Raw genomic sequence first — 12,813 nt, 5'->3', positions numbered from 1 at the left:
GTATGGGAGGCTGGGCCGTTGTCCCTGAGCTGTGGTAGGGCTCACAGTCCTGCCGCTCAGCACCGAGCCAGTCAACGTTATGGGTCAGCTCCCGACACATTTGCCTGCTTATACCCACTGCTCTGAGGTACAAGGAGAGGGTCCATGAGACCCCCATGGAACAAATGAAAACATGGAAAGCAATTTGAGGCGACTCCCTTAGTCAAATCTGTGGGTCAGAGAGAACTGGACCCAACAGTGTAAACTTGAGATAATCCCTTCAGAACACATAGTTTACGTAGGCTCCAGGATTCCTCCTAAAGACATGTTCTCGCTGAGATTAGCAGGAATTAGGAGCAGTTGGGTTATTTTCCAGGTAAGAGTTTCATTTGATGTAGAATAATTCGAGTACAGGTTTTTCATGTTGAAACCTCAGAGACGAACGTAGTATGCGTCTTATGATATGCTGTCATTCAAAAGAACCATGTTGTGGGGGATGGAATTTAAATTTGAACATTTCGCAACACGGATGTTGTTTGCAAAGTGAACAGCAGGGGGCGATGTGCTATCGCTATCAGCTTCTGGAAAAAATTGTATTCTTGTTTATAAGGGAGCAGTGGGGGCTTCAAAAACAGGAACACTTTCATCCCACATTCATATTCAGAGCTCTCATGGCAGTACTTAAGAGGTTTTCTTAATAAGACCTTAACTGGTGGCCTGGTAGTTGAATGCAAGTCAGTTTAGAGCCCATCCCCAGCTCTAGGCCCAGGTTTAACAGGCAGGCATAGATAGCATTTATACACACAGACATGGCTAGAGACTCCGTGACTCAGTGACTCAGATCATACCCTTTATGATCACCTGGAAAGCAAACATTGTTGTCTTTGTCAGGAGCCGGCTCTGGGTGGCTCTTTGCTGCATTTGCAGACAGAAGGTTCTGTATGGGCACCTAAGGCCAAGACCATTAAACTGCCCGGGGCCTGTAAAGTGGGAATGGAGAGGAGGTGGAATGGTGTTTCCGTCCACTTTTCCTGTCCAAACCATCTCTATACAGAGCCATCTTTGCAACCACCTTCCCAAGACTACAATCATGGTCGGCGGTGATCTCTCACATGCCTTGCCTCTGGGCTTGCAGCATTAGAGGGTGCCACCCTCAGCTCTGCCTTTACTGTTTCATCCTCAGTACTGAACAAAGGCCACAGAGGAAAAGAAAATCGTGCTCATCTTACATATGCCGCTAAGGCTAACGGTCTTGTAACCCTGTGAGTAGATACACGGCTCATGGACATGGGTATTGACACAACAGAGAGGGGTAATTTCCACAGCATCGTCTCCCTAGGACTAAAAAGGAAGGGTAAAGGCACTGTGTCGAACTGAAGATTAAGGCTCAGATGAAAATTTGTTAGTGGGAAGAATGAAAATCACCATCAAAAGGGTAGCAACATGGGCCTAGACTCAATACCACACCCATTCCCAAGGTTGGCCCCAGGCCCCAGGACTTCTCCCTAGCCACTCTGTCCCCTAGTGTAAGTCTGGACTCATGGTTGCTGTGAAGGGAGACGGGTCATGTCTGTTAAGCCTCTGAGAAACCATATTCCAAAAATAAGAGAGGGAGGGAAAGCCAGGAAAAACATAATGGAAAAGTTGAATTCGACTTCATTCTTATAGTCTCGCCCCGTCTACCCAGAGTGCCAGGTGGAATTCCACTCAGAATTCGGAAGAAAGACAGACAGCAAGGATTCCAGCAGGGAGGTCTTAAGAACAGGAAACCAACGGCACTGGTAATTAACCACCACTCGCACGACTCAAGCGGCAGTCATACAGCCTTGGCATCTCTGGACTTGAGGAAGGTGATCCAGACACCCAGTGATGATGTGTCATGTACTCACTCTGTTCACAGTGCCGTCCCATGAATCCCGTGCGGCAGGTACACTGCCCCGAGATGTGGTCGCAGTCAGCTCCGTTTTGACATTGGCATACCAGTGCACAGTCCTTGCCATAGAAGCCCAGAGGGCATCCTGTGTAAGGTCGGAGAACAACGGAAGTCAGAGGACTACCTAGGAGAAGCATGGCTCCCTGCCTGCATGCACCAGTAGGTGGACTTGAAGGCCTTGGGACACTGTTGGAGAGTAAAGGCCTTCCCACGTATCTCAGCTGTCACAGGGCTGCTCAGAAGTCTTAAGTCTCCTGCAAGGAGATTGTCATCTACAAACTGGGGGTGGGAGAGTCCCTAGCTGTCAGTATAACCATTGCCAGTGTCTTCTACAAAGTTCTTGGAGCCCGGGAAGGATGCAGTATTCTCTTTTATTCTTCACTCAGTTTCTAGAATCCTGGTTTTGAGTTCCCTGGACTGTAGTGAGTACTTCGTATTTAGATAGGTGGCATGTTTTTACCTTTAGTGCAAAATTACTCAAATTCTTCTACTAGTCCTGTCTACTGTATCCATTTTTAACTTAAATTGTAGTATTCCTGTTATCAAATATATGGGATAGAACCCTTAAGGCCAAAACCAGCTGTGTTTCATAGAGGATTTAGAAAGTACTTTAAACCTTCACATTGGCTACATGGCTTCCAAGACTTACATCACAAGGAGCCTGGGGAGAAACACACACACACACACACACACACACACACACACACACACACACACACAAACACACAGAGACAGACAGACAGACAGACACACAGAGACAGACAGACACACACAGACACAGACTCTCCTCTCTCTCTCTCTCTCTCTCTCTCTCTCTCTCGGCTTATATGGGTCAGCAGCTGCTCTGCAGGAGTGTTTAAGGCAGGACAAAAGTTTCAATACAGCAGATTTGTCAGTTGTTTCTAAATACTGCCCATGCCTTGATTTTGCCATTTAAGGAGAGCTGGAATTTTAAGAAGCAGGAGTGACACACAGATCTCAGCACACAATGGCATTCCCCCATACCACATATTTATTTGACACCCGTCTTGTACTGGGTTCTTTTCATTCGTTTTGCCATTTACTCTTTGGTGCCCTACCATTACAGGGCTGGGTCTTCCTAGGCTACAGATAAGAGCTAAGCCCCAAGTATCCCAAGTCACAGGTAAAGGGCAGGATGGCAGGCAGGGCTGTGGTAGGACCAGACCCATGCAGGTGCCACTGCATGCTGCTTTGTCCACTTTAAAAGGTTCCTTTGCCTTTAAAATTATAGGTGACCTAGGTGTGCTTCCCTCCTAAGGAGTTCAAGAATCTTTATGACTTTAAGTCTTTAAAGAATAGCTTTCAAATTTGTCCTTGCAGTTCTGTCTTCCAGATCTTGGGCCAACAGCCATCCCTCATCCCAGAAACTTCTAGAAGTCTCCTTTCAGCTTTTCTCTGTTATATATACAAAATAGTATTAAATAGAAATACCTACTTCCTAATTCATCTTTTTTCTTTGACATGGCTATTTTTATGTTACATTACTAAGTTATGTTACTATTGATAATATCCTTAATAAATGCCTTCCTGGTTTGTTTCCTTGACTTAGCAGAAAGAAGTACATGCACACTGCATGGTGTGATGCTAAACACCACGTGGGGTTAAATGAAGGGTCATATGAGATATGGGCTAGGAGTAAGAACTGGAGAAATTGTTTTTAAAACATGAACCTGGGCTGACAGTATCACCAATGGACAGAAATGCAAATTCACAGATCCCCATCCAGATGCCCCGAATCAGACACTGTGGGATGAGGGTTGGGTATCTGGAGTTGGTTGGTTCCTCGAGGTAAACTTCTCTGTGAGCACACAGTAAGCCAAGCAGTGAGGTGTGTGTGTCTGTACTGACTTCCAAACCCCATCGTTTACTCTCACATTTGCACAGTCAGAAGAAATGGAAGCATTTCACACACAGAAAAACAGTCTGTGAGAGAGAGAGAGAGAGAGACAGAGACAGAGAGAGAGAGACAGAGACAGAGAGAGAGACAGAGACAGAGAGAGACAGAGAGAGACAGAGAGAGAGACAGAGAGAGAAGGGAAATCAATTACACATTAGAATACCTCAATGTCCTGATAAAAGCGAGCCAAAGGATACCTGTAATGTGGGGTTCTTAAACACACAGAAAGGGAGCTCTCTAGAGGTCCTAAAGGAGGTAGCATGTGCTTTGAAGGGGCCCTCACTGACCTAACATACCTATGGGCAAACAGGGAGCCTATTTCTTCCATTGGCTCCCCTGGTGAACCCTGGAAGGCCCCTTGCTTACTCTGAGTGCAGTAGAGCCCCGTCCAGCCAGGAGTGCATTTGCATTCCCCATCATAGGCGCTGCAAAAGGCTCCATTGTGGCAGTTGCATGTATGGATGCAGTTCGGACCCCAGTGGGCTGGTGGACAGGCTGAAAACGGAGCAAGCATGAGAGGTGAGTCGGAGTCCCCAGGTAGGCACCAAACAGAACACTTCACCCACCTTCTCGCTACCCTCCACGTGCTGGGTTCATACCGCTAATAAAGTCAAGATACTCACAATTCACAGACTGAGTACTGAATTCTGTACCAACCCCACAAGACAATGCCGGTCATAATAACTACCAACATTATTGACATAATTACACACATTTATGGACTTCCAAGGGACTCGAGGGAACAAGAATTACTTTAAAAAGTCAGTTGTTAAATAAATCATACCCAGTGGATACCTAGCACTGTTCTAGACCCAAGGAAGAGAACAAAGACAAAACAGGAGTCTGAGTCACACTCTGAGTGCTTCTGTTTTTCGAGGAAGCAAAACTACCAGCAGACTGAGAGGCAGTGATGGAAGAAACAATCAGGTGAAATAAGGAGGACAAGAATGAGGAGAGCTTCTTCTTGAACCCAGGCTCACCCAGGAAGGAGCAACTGAGTAAGAATCAGATGGTGGTGGGATTTCCCTGAGAGCACCTAGGTCATGGGCTTAGAACTTTGATTTTTCTTGCAGCACCAAGGTAATGGGTTCGGGGCTTTGATTAGCCAATCCTGTCCTGGTCTCTAGTCTCCAGGGTTGCCATTGGAATCTCATTTTATGTGCTAAAGTTCCTATGAGAGAGTTCTTATGACTCTCGATCGGAGGAAGAAGAGAACACATTAACTAAATCCACTGTCGGCAGGAGAGGTTTTAGAAAGCAACATAAAATGTGGACAAAATGAACTTGATTCATTAAAAAAAATGTAGTTTTATTTATACTATATCTTCAAGAAACCATTTAAGGAGATGGCTACTTGCGATTTCTATTTTATTATCTGACTGAGACTATGAAGCAATAAAGAAAATAAATGAGCCTGAAGTCATTTTAAAATGAAAAGTATTTCCCAGAAACACATGCACCGTCTTTACCCAAGAACAAGAGAAGAGTAACAGTGGAGAACGCTTGGTCCTCAGGGGTATTACGATGGGTTTTCTCAGTAGCCTTCCTTATTTTTCAGGTGAGGAAGTTTTGGTTCAATAGTGGGCAACAGGATCTTATCCTAGGTCACACAGATTCACAGCGATAGTCGCTATTCCGTACATAAGCATGGCTGCAGAACGAAGACAACTGAAATGTCCCCCTACCTGATGTAGCCTACAGGACTCAAAAACCTACCTCTAAAATAAGAAAAATCCAATTGGTTCTCTTTCACCCAGCTTCCGTAACAGTATTTCTTTTCTTTTCATATGTACTGTGTGTACATATGAACTTTAAGTTTATATAAACTTCAAGTTTAGCTGTGTCTTTCTGTCTGTACGAGTGAATGTGTAATGTGTGTGCAGGTGTGCACGCCTGTGCATGGATATCAGAAGAGGGCACTGGGGAGTGGAGTTACAGTGTTTATGGGATGTCCCCCCTTCCCCCCAGCTTGGTTAAAGGGTACTGAGTTCCAAACTCTGGTCCCCATGATTCAGCAGCAAGAGCTTTAAGAGCTTTAAACCGTGCAGAAATCTCTCCAGGTCCAAACGAACTATGTCTAATGATGCTTAATACGTTTTCATGAACCATCTACTGCCAGGAGGGTATTTTTTCTAAGTTGGCCACTTAAGGCAAGCAGGCTTTATTCCTGGGTTGGCGATGACCAAAGGTTGTAAACAAAGATCACTCAAATTTCCCATTTCCAAAGGTAAGTATGGGGACAAAGCTTTAGACAGTCACTTTGCCAAGGACTCGAGCTCCTTTAAATGTACTTCATTAGTTTTCACAGTCTTGGTCTGCATGGTAAAGGACTTCCCTTTCTTAAAACTAGCTGATGACCAGCCAAGAAGAAATATTAAGATGGACCCCCAGAGACCACAGGAATCAATGAAACCAATGGTCCCCAGGAGAAACAAGGCTTGCCAAACAAATGAATTTCCTCTGCAGTGATTATGAGGACAGCCGTGCTATTGTCTCCATTCACAGTGCTGTTCTCATTTTTGTTCCTTCCAGCACATTCCTCCTCCAAATGAGGAAGTGACCAACTTCCAAACTAAAGAATACATTTTAAAGGAGCAAATTAGACTAATCATGTTCCAGCAATGACATCGGATCTTTGTTTTCTTTCCTAAGCCCTGTCACTCATTTCGAGCACCTATTCTTCAACCTGTTCCTGTGCCAGCCCAAATCATCAGAGGCTTGCAATACGCAGATCTGAACACATGGCAATTACTTCTGGAACCCCTCCAACTGATTAAAATATATACTGTGAAATCATCTATAACAATAAACACCTCTCTCACCAAAGGCTTCTTATCTCAGCAATGGGAGAAAGCAAAACTAATATTCAGATGAAGACATATTCCCTACCAATTACTATGTACAGGTTGATTATAACTCTAGGGTGAATTCAATGGCCTACAAACCACTGTGTAGAACAAGAGCCGTTCCTGACCTATCATACATGCGCCATGTTAGATTTTATCTCAACTGAGCACGAACACCGTGATGAGGAAAAGGCAGGCACGAGCTGTCTTTGGTCAGAAGCTGAATCCTTTGTGAATGTGCACAAACTCGCCTCTCAAAGGTTGCCTTATGGTCATTGTCCTCTCTTCGTGGCATGGGTAGTCTAAAGTCATCAACACATTTCCTCTTAGCGTCATACTTCTCCCATCTGAAGGGCAGTATGAGAGGCTCGGGGGAGCCAAGGGAGGGGACAAGTTGTGAGGTACACTGCGGTAGTCAGTCTGCCCAGGAGCCCAGAAAGTTTCTAAGACTCACGTCATTTGGTTTGACTTCTTCATGGTTCCATACACTTCTGGATGAGTACATGACAGAAAGATAGATCTCTAAATAAATCTATTTTTGTTTTAGGTCAACGGATAATAAGGACAGAGCTGTAGCTCAGTTGGTAGAGTGCTTGCCTGGCATCTCTGAAGCCCTGGGTTCAGGTCCCAGCACTGCACAAAAGCACGTTATGTCTGCACACGTTTGTAATCCCAATGCTCAGGAGGTGGGGGCAAAAAGAGCAGAAGTTCAAGGTCATCTTAGACAACAGAGCAAGTTTGAGGCCAGCCTTGGCTACATGATTAACCATTCATTGATATATTTACATATTTAATATATTGATATATAATATATAAAAGACTACATAATGATTTGTTTGAAGCTACACTAGGATACATGGAATATGTGTGTGTGTGTGTGTGTGTGTGTGTGTGTGTGTGTGTGTATGTATGTATATATTCAGTGACTAACCATCCACTGATTTTATATACATATATTATATATGTTACATTTATAATTTTATATTTGATATATAAATGAATGAGACTACATAATGAGGTAAGCTTTAGTTACATGGAGTCATACCTATGATCAATCATTGAATATATATATATCCTCATTATCCTACTTTTTAAGTTTTCTCATTCCTCCATTTTTACTAGATCTCTTGGTGGAACAAGATATAAATCCAATTCATAAAGGTTACTGTGAGTTTCCATTTATATCATTGATTTACATATACATTATGTACTATGTGTAATTATATAAATATTTAATATGTTGATATAGAATATAATTAGATATTGATTTATTTACACTTGTGTAAATCAAAGGATGGTTAGTAACTGAAAAGTGAGTAGAAAAACATTTTACAAATTGAGATTTTTCCCAGAGTCACATCAATTTATTGGTAGATACTGATAGGCCATTGCATAGGGTTCTTAATTTAAAGACTATAATACATTTAACAAATGGTTGTGGCATAGACACTCTCATCATTCAATCCTAAGACATAAGAAGTCAATTGGTTGTTTTTCCAACAAGACTTACGCTGGGAGCAGTCACTGCCAATCCAGCCTGGGTAGCACTGACAGGACCGGTCGATGGGGTTACAGGTGCCGTTGTTGGTGCAGGTACAAACACCTGCACAGTTCTTCCCAAATCTGCCACTGGGACACACTGTGAACAAACCCAAGTCCAGTCAGCTATAGTTGGAACACACCTCACAGAACCCTGAGAACAGGAAACCATTTCCAGGGTCACACCCAGCTGCCCACTGCCTTCACTTGAGAAAGCATATACCCTCCTCCCAGACGGGCTCATTTTTACAAGCACAGGAAACCAAAGGCTTCGTCCCAGCATCTCAAAAAGTCACTGTGGCATTTATAGAAATCTGAATTATAGTTTCTCACTAAGGGAGTCAAAGTCCTTCCTCGCACTGACTTTTCATGAGGTTCCAATGAAACCGTAAGACACAAGTGAGGGAGCTGAGAGCTTCACGACAAGGCAGTGCCTCCAACGTTTGTGTTGTTTTCAGAACTACCTAGAGCTGGTCATAGCAAGGCATTAGTGGCCTGGTGGAATTCTGAGTAAAGACTGAAGGAAGCTTGATCTCACCATGGCTCTCTGGGCTACCTCGGTGTTTACCTTCATTGCACAGGGCGCCAGTGAAGCCAGGCAAGCAGTCACACAGGCCTGTGATGTGGTGGCATGGTCCACTGCTGTGCACACACTGTGGGCATGTCTGGCTACAGCGGTGTCCATAAAAGCCCGGGGAGCAGACTGCAAATAGAAACTCATAGTTACCTTCCTGTTTTGTTTACCGCCTGTTCCACACAGAAGTCTAGTGAAACTGAGGAATAAGAAGACTCTCAATGATAATGGAGGAGTTTTCAGGCATGAAACAAGAAGGCAGCTTTTAACAAGGGAAGAAGGGAATGTCTCACATATATACCACTATCTTCCTGTGGTTGGCTCAAGGCTGGCCCTAGATCAGGGGCTGGAAGACATTTTGTAGAACAAAGAAGGAAACAGGAAAAAAAAAACTCTAAATATCAATATCTCAATTAAGCAACTCCTTGATCCTTTATTCTTCAAGAATCATGATTGGCAAAATGAATGAATGAATGAGTGAATTAATTAATTAATTAATTAATTAATAAGCCAAATGAGGTTTGAAGTTCTTTCTCCTTAAAAATAGTATAGGTTAACTGTGAATACATTAGAGAAGGATGAGTACACAGAATGCTATGGGTCTGAATGTTTTCAAAGACTTTGTTTAGATTTATATATAGAATGATTGCATTGAACTCTTTAATGGCAAAAGCAGTTGATTTGAGAAATCACAACAGCGCCTGCTATAACCGATCACATGTTCTTTCCTGATTACGTTTACCGAAAGATTTAGCAAAATGTTACAGATCATTTCTTAGTCCAAGGTTTCTGCAGAGCGACGTCAATGCTCCCCACTTTTAACTTTCAGTTCTGCTTTCCCCACAGCACTGACTTTCAGATTCCTAGTGAGGGGTGCGATTGCCTCAAGGTTTGGCTGATGTTGACTTCTGGTAATTGAGGTGAGGCTATTGCCAAATTGCCGAATAAAATGTTTACAGGTCAGTGGATTTCTGGAACACCATTTGCACTGAGGAAGTGAGAACTGTATCCTGATGATTGAGCCAATGAGGTAAAGAAATAGTCACTAGGAAGAAAGGGTTAACGCCCATCTGTTAGGTTAGTTTTGGAGGCTGAAAAGAGTAAAAATCTTGGGGAAGTGTTATTTGAGGACAGTTCTTCAAGGACTCCTCTCCCTTTGGTTGACACAAAATGTCACTAGGAACTAAGGGGTGGGGCAGAGATGGTTTGTACGTAATTCCCAGGGAAGGGAAGGGGTAGAAACCATCACTCAGGAGACACTTACTTCTCTGGCAAGTGGTGCCTCGGAATCCGGGTGCGCATTCACAGATGCCATCATCGGGAGAACACGAAGCCCCATTTTTACAGTAGCAGGGCAGCGAGCAGTTAGGACCCCAGCGTCCCTCAGCACACACACTGTCACAGTGCACACCTGAAACATCACACACAGGGCAGGGATGAGGAGGGTGCGGTGTGGGCCCCTGAGGACGCTAATACAATGAGGGGGGTCAGGAATGGTGTAAAGGCAACTATGTCTGACAACCACAAGCAGAGAAGGCACCAGGCTGAAATCCAGTTATCATCGCATATGTACACCAAACACACAGTCATCATAACGTTATCTAATACCCAGAACTCCCTCCTGTGCCGTCAAGGAGAGGACATTTCACTACAGTGACTTTTCTTCTTTAATAAGAAAGGAACAACATGGAGCCCCAGGGCGCAGGCTATTGAAGGCAAAATTTATCAGGAAAAAAATACTATTGATTTCCTATTTAACCCTGCAATTTTGTTTTTACAGAGAAATAAAAAAAAAACACAAAATGATTAAATTAGTTCACATGAAGGAGACCTTATTGGGGAGTAGGGAGCACAATCCTAAAACATTTCAAAGATCTACTGTGATGGAGAAGCCAATGTACTCAAATGTGCCACCAGCTTCATCCTTTAAAATTTTATTTCACATTGGACAGATAGAGGCAGAATAGCCCAGCCAAGACTGTTGATGTCCTTTTTTCTAAGTAACTCTTATGAAACTGTATGGATCTATTTAACTTTTTACTTGGCAAATAAAGAACTTTAAGCTAGTCATGACCCAATAAACAAACACCTACAGGAAGGTAATCTGTGAGGGGAAAGTAAAGCCAGGCATCACTGGAGGCAGAGGACAGTTTCATAAATTCATATTTGAAGTACAACAGGGGTCTCTTTGTTACATCATAACTCTCAGAGACCTTCACCTGTAAAGGAAAGGGTTCTAACTTGGGCTGCACTGGTAACTGCTGGCCTCGGATCAAGGGAGAACACAGTGAGGACATGCTCACTCGGAAAGCTCACGGTGACCCTGGCTGGAGGATGCCAGGCAGGCCATATGACATTTTGCCTGCCTTTTTGGAGAAAAGTTATTGTGCCCTGAACCCAATATGGATGTCATTGTAAATGACCACAAGTATGTCAGCAGCTGGTATAAAGCCATTTCTGTAGAATAATAAATCTCTACTTTTTCCTGCCTCTGTGTTCATCCTCCAGAAAGTCCTTAGTGTGGCAAAAGCTGGCAAATCAGGCCCAACTCCATTTTGTCCAATTTGGGTTAGTAACAGTTTTTTATTCCAGAGGGAACCAGTTGAAGATATAACACTAACTGGGGACTAAGTGTTCCACAGGGGATAAGTAAATGGAATGGAAGGAAGCCCAGTTTTTTCTTGTGTTCACACGCATCTTACTTTTCAAGGTCTTTTTGGGAAGCTGAGACAGACTTGCTAATTCTACACTCTCTCACTGTGAAGTACTAGCCATGGAGTCTCAGTCGATTCTTTCAGACCAATACCTATACCATACAGAGTCATCGGATATTCAGAGGAGCTTTGAGCTCAGGAGCAAGCTGCAAATGTAAACTCTGTTTTACATCTAAAGAAAACACTAAGGAGAGTAACTAACCTGCTTGGGGCTCCCCTCTCAATTGGAATTCAGGTTTTTCCATCCTCACTGTAAGTCAGGGCTCCTCTTTGACAGCCAAGGTGGTAAGGGGACACCTGCTTCATAGATTCAGATGTCCTTGGGCATTTTGACCCAGAGCCATTCAGGCTAATCTCAAAGAGAAGCCTGAGGATGTAGAGCCCAAACTATTACTCAGATAACCGTATAATCACCCTGAAAATTAGTTCTGATTTCTGAATACTTTTTTTTTAAATGTGGAATGGGGCTTGAGGGTTGAGACTTGGCCATTCCTTTATCAACTGTTGACCAAATCACATTACACTTAAATTCAGCTATAATATACTAGCTGTATTAGACAGGATTCTCTAGGGAAATAGAACTGATAAGATAATCTTTGATACACACACACACACACACACACACACACACACACACACACACACTGGTTTATTAGAGTGGCTTACAGGCTATGATCCAGCTATTCTAACAATAGCTACCTACCAGCAGAAAGTCAAAGAATCCGATAGTTGTTCAGTTCATAAAACTGTATATCTCAGTAGACACCAGAATATCTGAGAAGTAGGCTCTAATGTCAGTGAAGGAATGAACGTGCTGGTAAGAGGAAGGGCAAGCAGGCAAAGAGCAAGCCCTCCTTTCTTCCCTGTCTTTTACATAGGCTGCCACCAGAAGGTGGGTCCCAGATTAAAGGTGGATCCCTCACAGGTGCACCCAGACACTTGGGTTATAATTAATTCCAGGTGTAGTCAGGTTGACAACCAAGAGTAACCGTCACATTGGCTTTGAATCTTATACGTTCACATGATTTGTGGATAAGCACACGAAGCCAGTTATGAAAAATGACTGAAGGCCAGATGTAAATTAAGTGATCCTTATGCTTGGTATTTGATTTCTCTTCCCTCAGGAGACTTGTCCAGCTGGCTAGCACAGCCATCTGTCATGATCGACTTCATCAAGGTAATTTTTCCAATAAGTAAAAACCACCATGGAATAGTGAAGGGATGCACTGGGGCAAAAGCCCATGTTTCTCATGATGTACTCATCGTTTTGTTTCAGAGACTGCCTGCCTGCTGTTGTATCAGCGTATTTC

At 43.4% G+C, this 12,813-nt stretch overlaps 1 protein-coding gene and 1 long non-coding RNA gene across 3 annotated transcripts in view; one reads left to right on the top strand and one right to left on the bottom strand.

Annotated features, from left to right (window-relative positions):
* The window catches only part of LOC147999808 (uncharacterized), a 70,928-nt gene extending 67,453 nt beyond the window's left edge, over positions 1-3,475 (top strand). Inside the window, exon 4 of the long non-coding RNA XR_015642985.1 lies at positions 1,667-3,475. This is a non-coding gene — a long non-coding RNA (uncharacterized LOC147999808). The remainder of the gene's footprint in view (positions 1-1,666) is intronic.
* Positions 1-12,813, bottom strand: part of Megf10 (multiple EGF-like domains 10) — a 157,073-nt gene that overhangs the window by 15,269 nt on the left and 128,991 nt on the right. For both annotated transcript variants that reach the window (XM_087592318.1, NM_001100657.1), the window contains 5 exon segments: positions 10,054-10,200; positions 8,784-8,918; positions 8,187-8,315; positions 4,197-4,325; positions 1,869-1,997 (listed from right to left, as the gene is read on the bottom strand). In XM_087592318.1, coding sequence (XP_087448444.1) covers positions 1,869-1,997; positions 4,197-4,325; positions 8,187-8,315; positions 8,784-8,918; positions 10,054-10,200 — 669 coding nt within the window.

This window comes from Rattus norvegicus, chromosome 18 (assembly GCF_021556685.1).
Source record: "Rattus norvegicus strain SHRSP/BbbUtx chromosome 18, alternate assembly SHRSP_T2T, whole genome shotgun sequence".
Classification (NCBI taxonomy): Eukaryota; Metazoa; Chordata; class Mammalia; order Rodentia; family Muridae; genus Rattus; species Rattus norvegicus.
The sequence above is the reverse complement of the archived record's forward strand: the minus strand, read 5'-3'. Positions and strand labels throughout refer to the sequence as shown.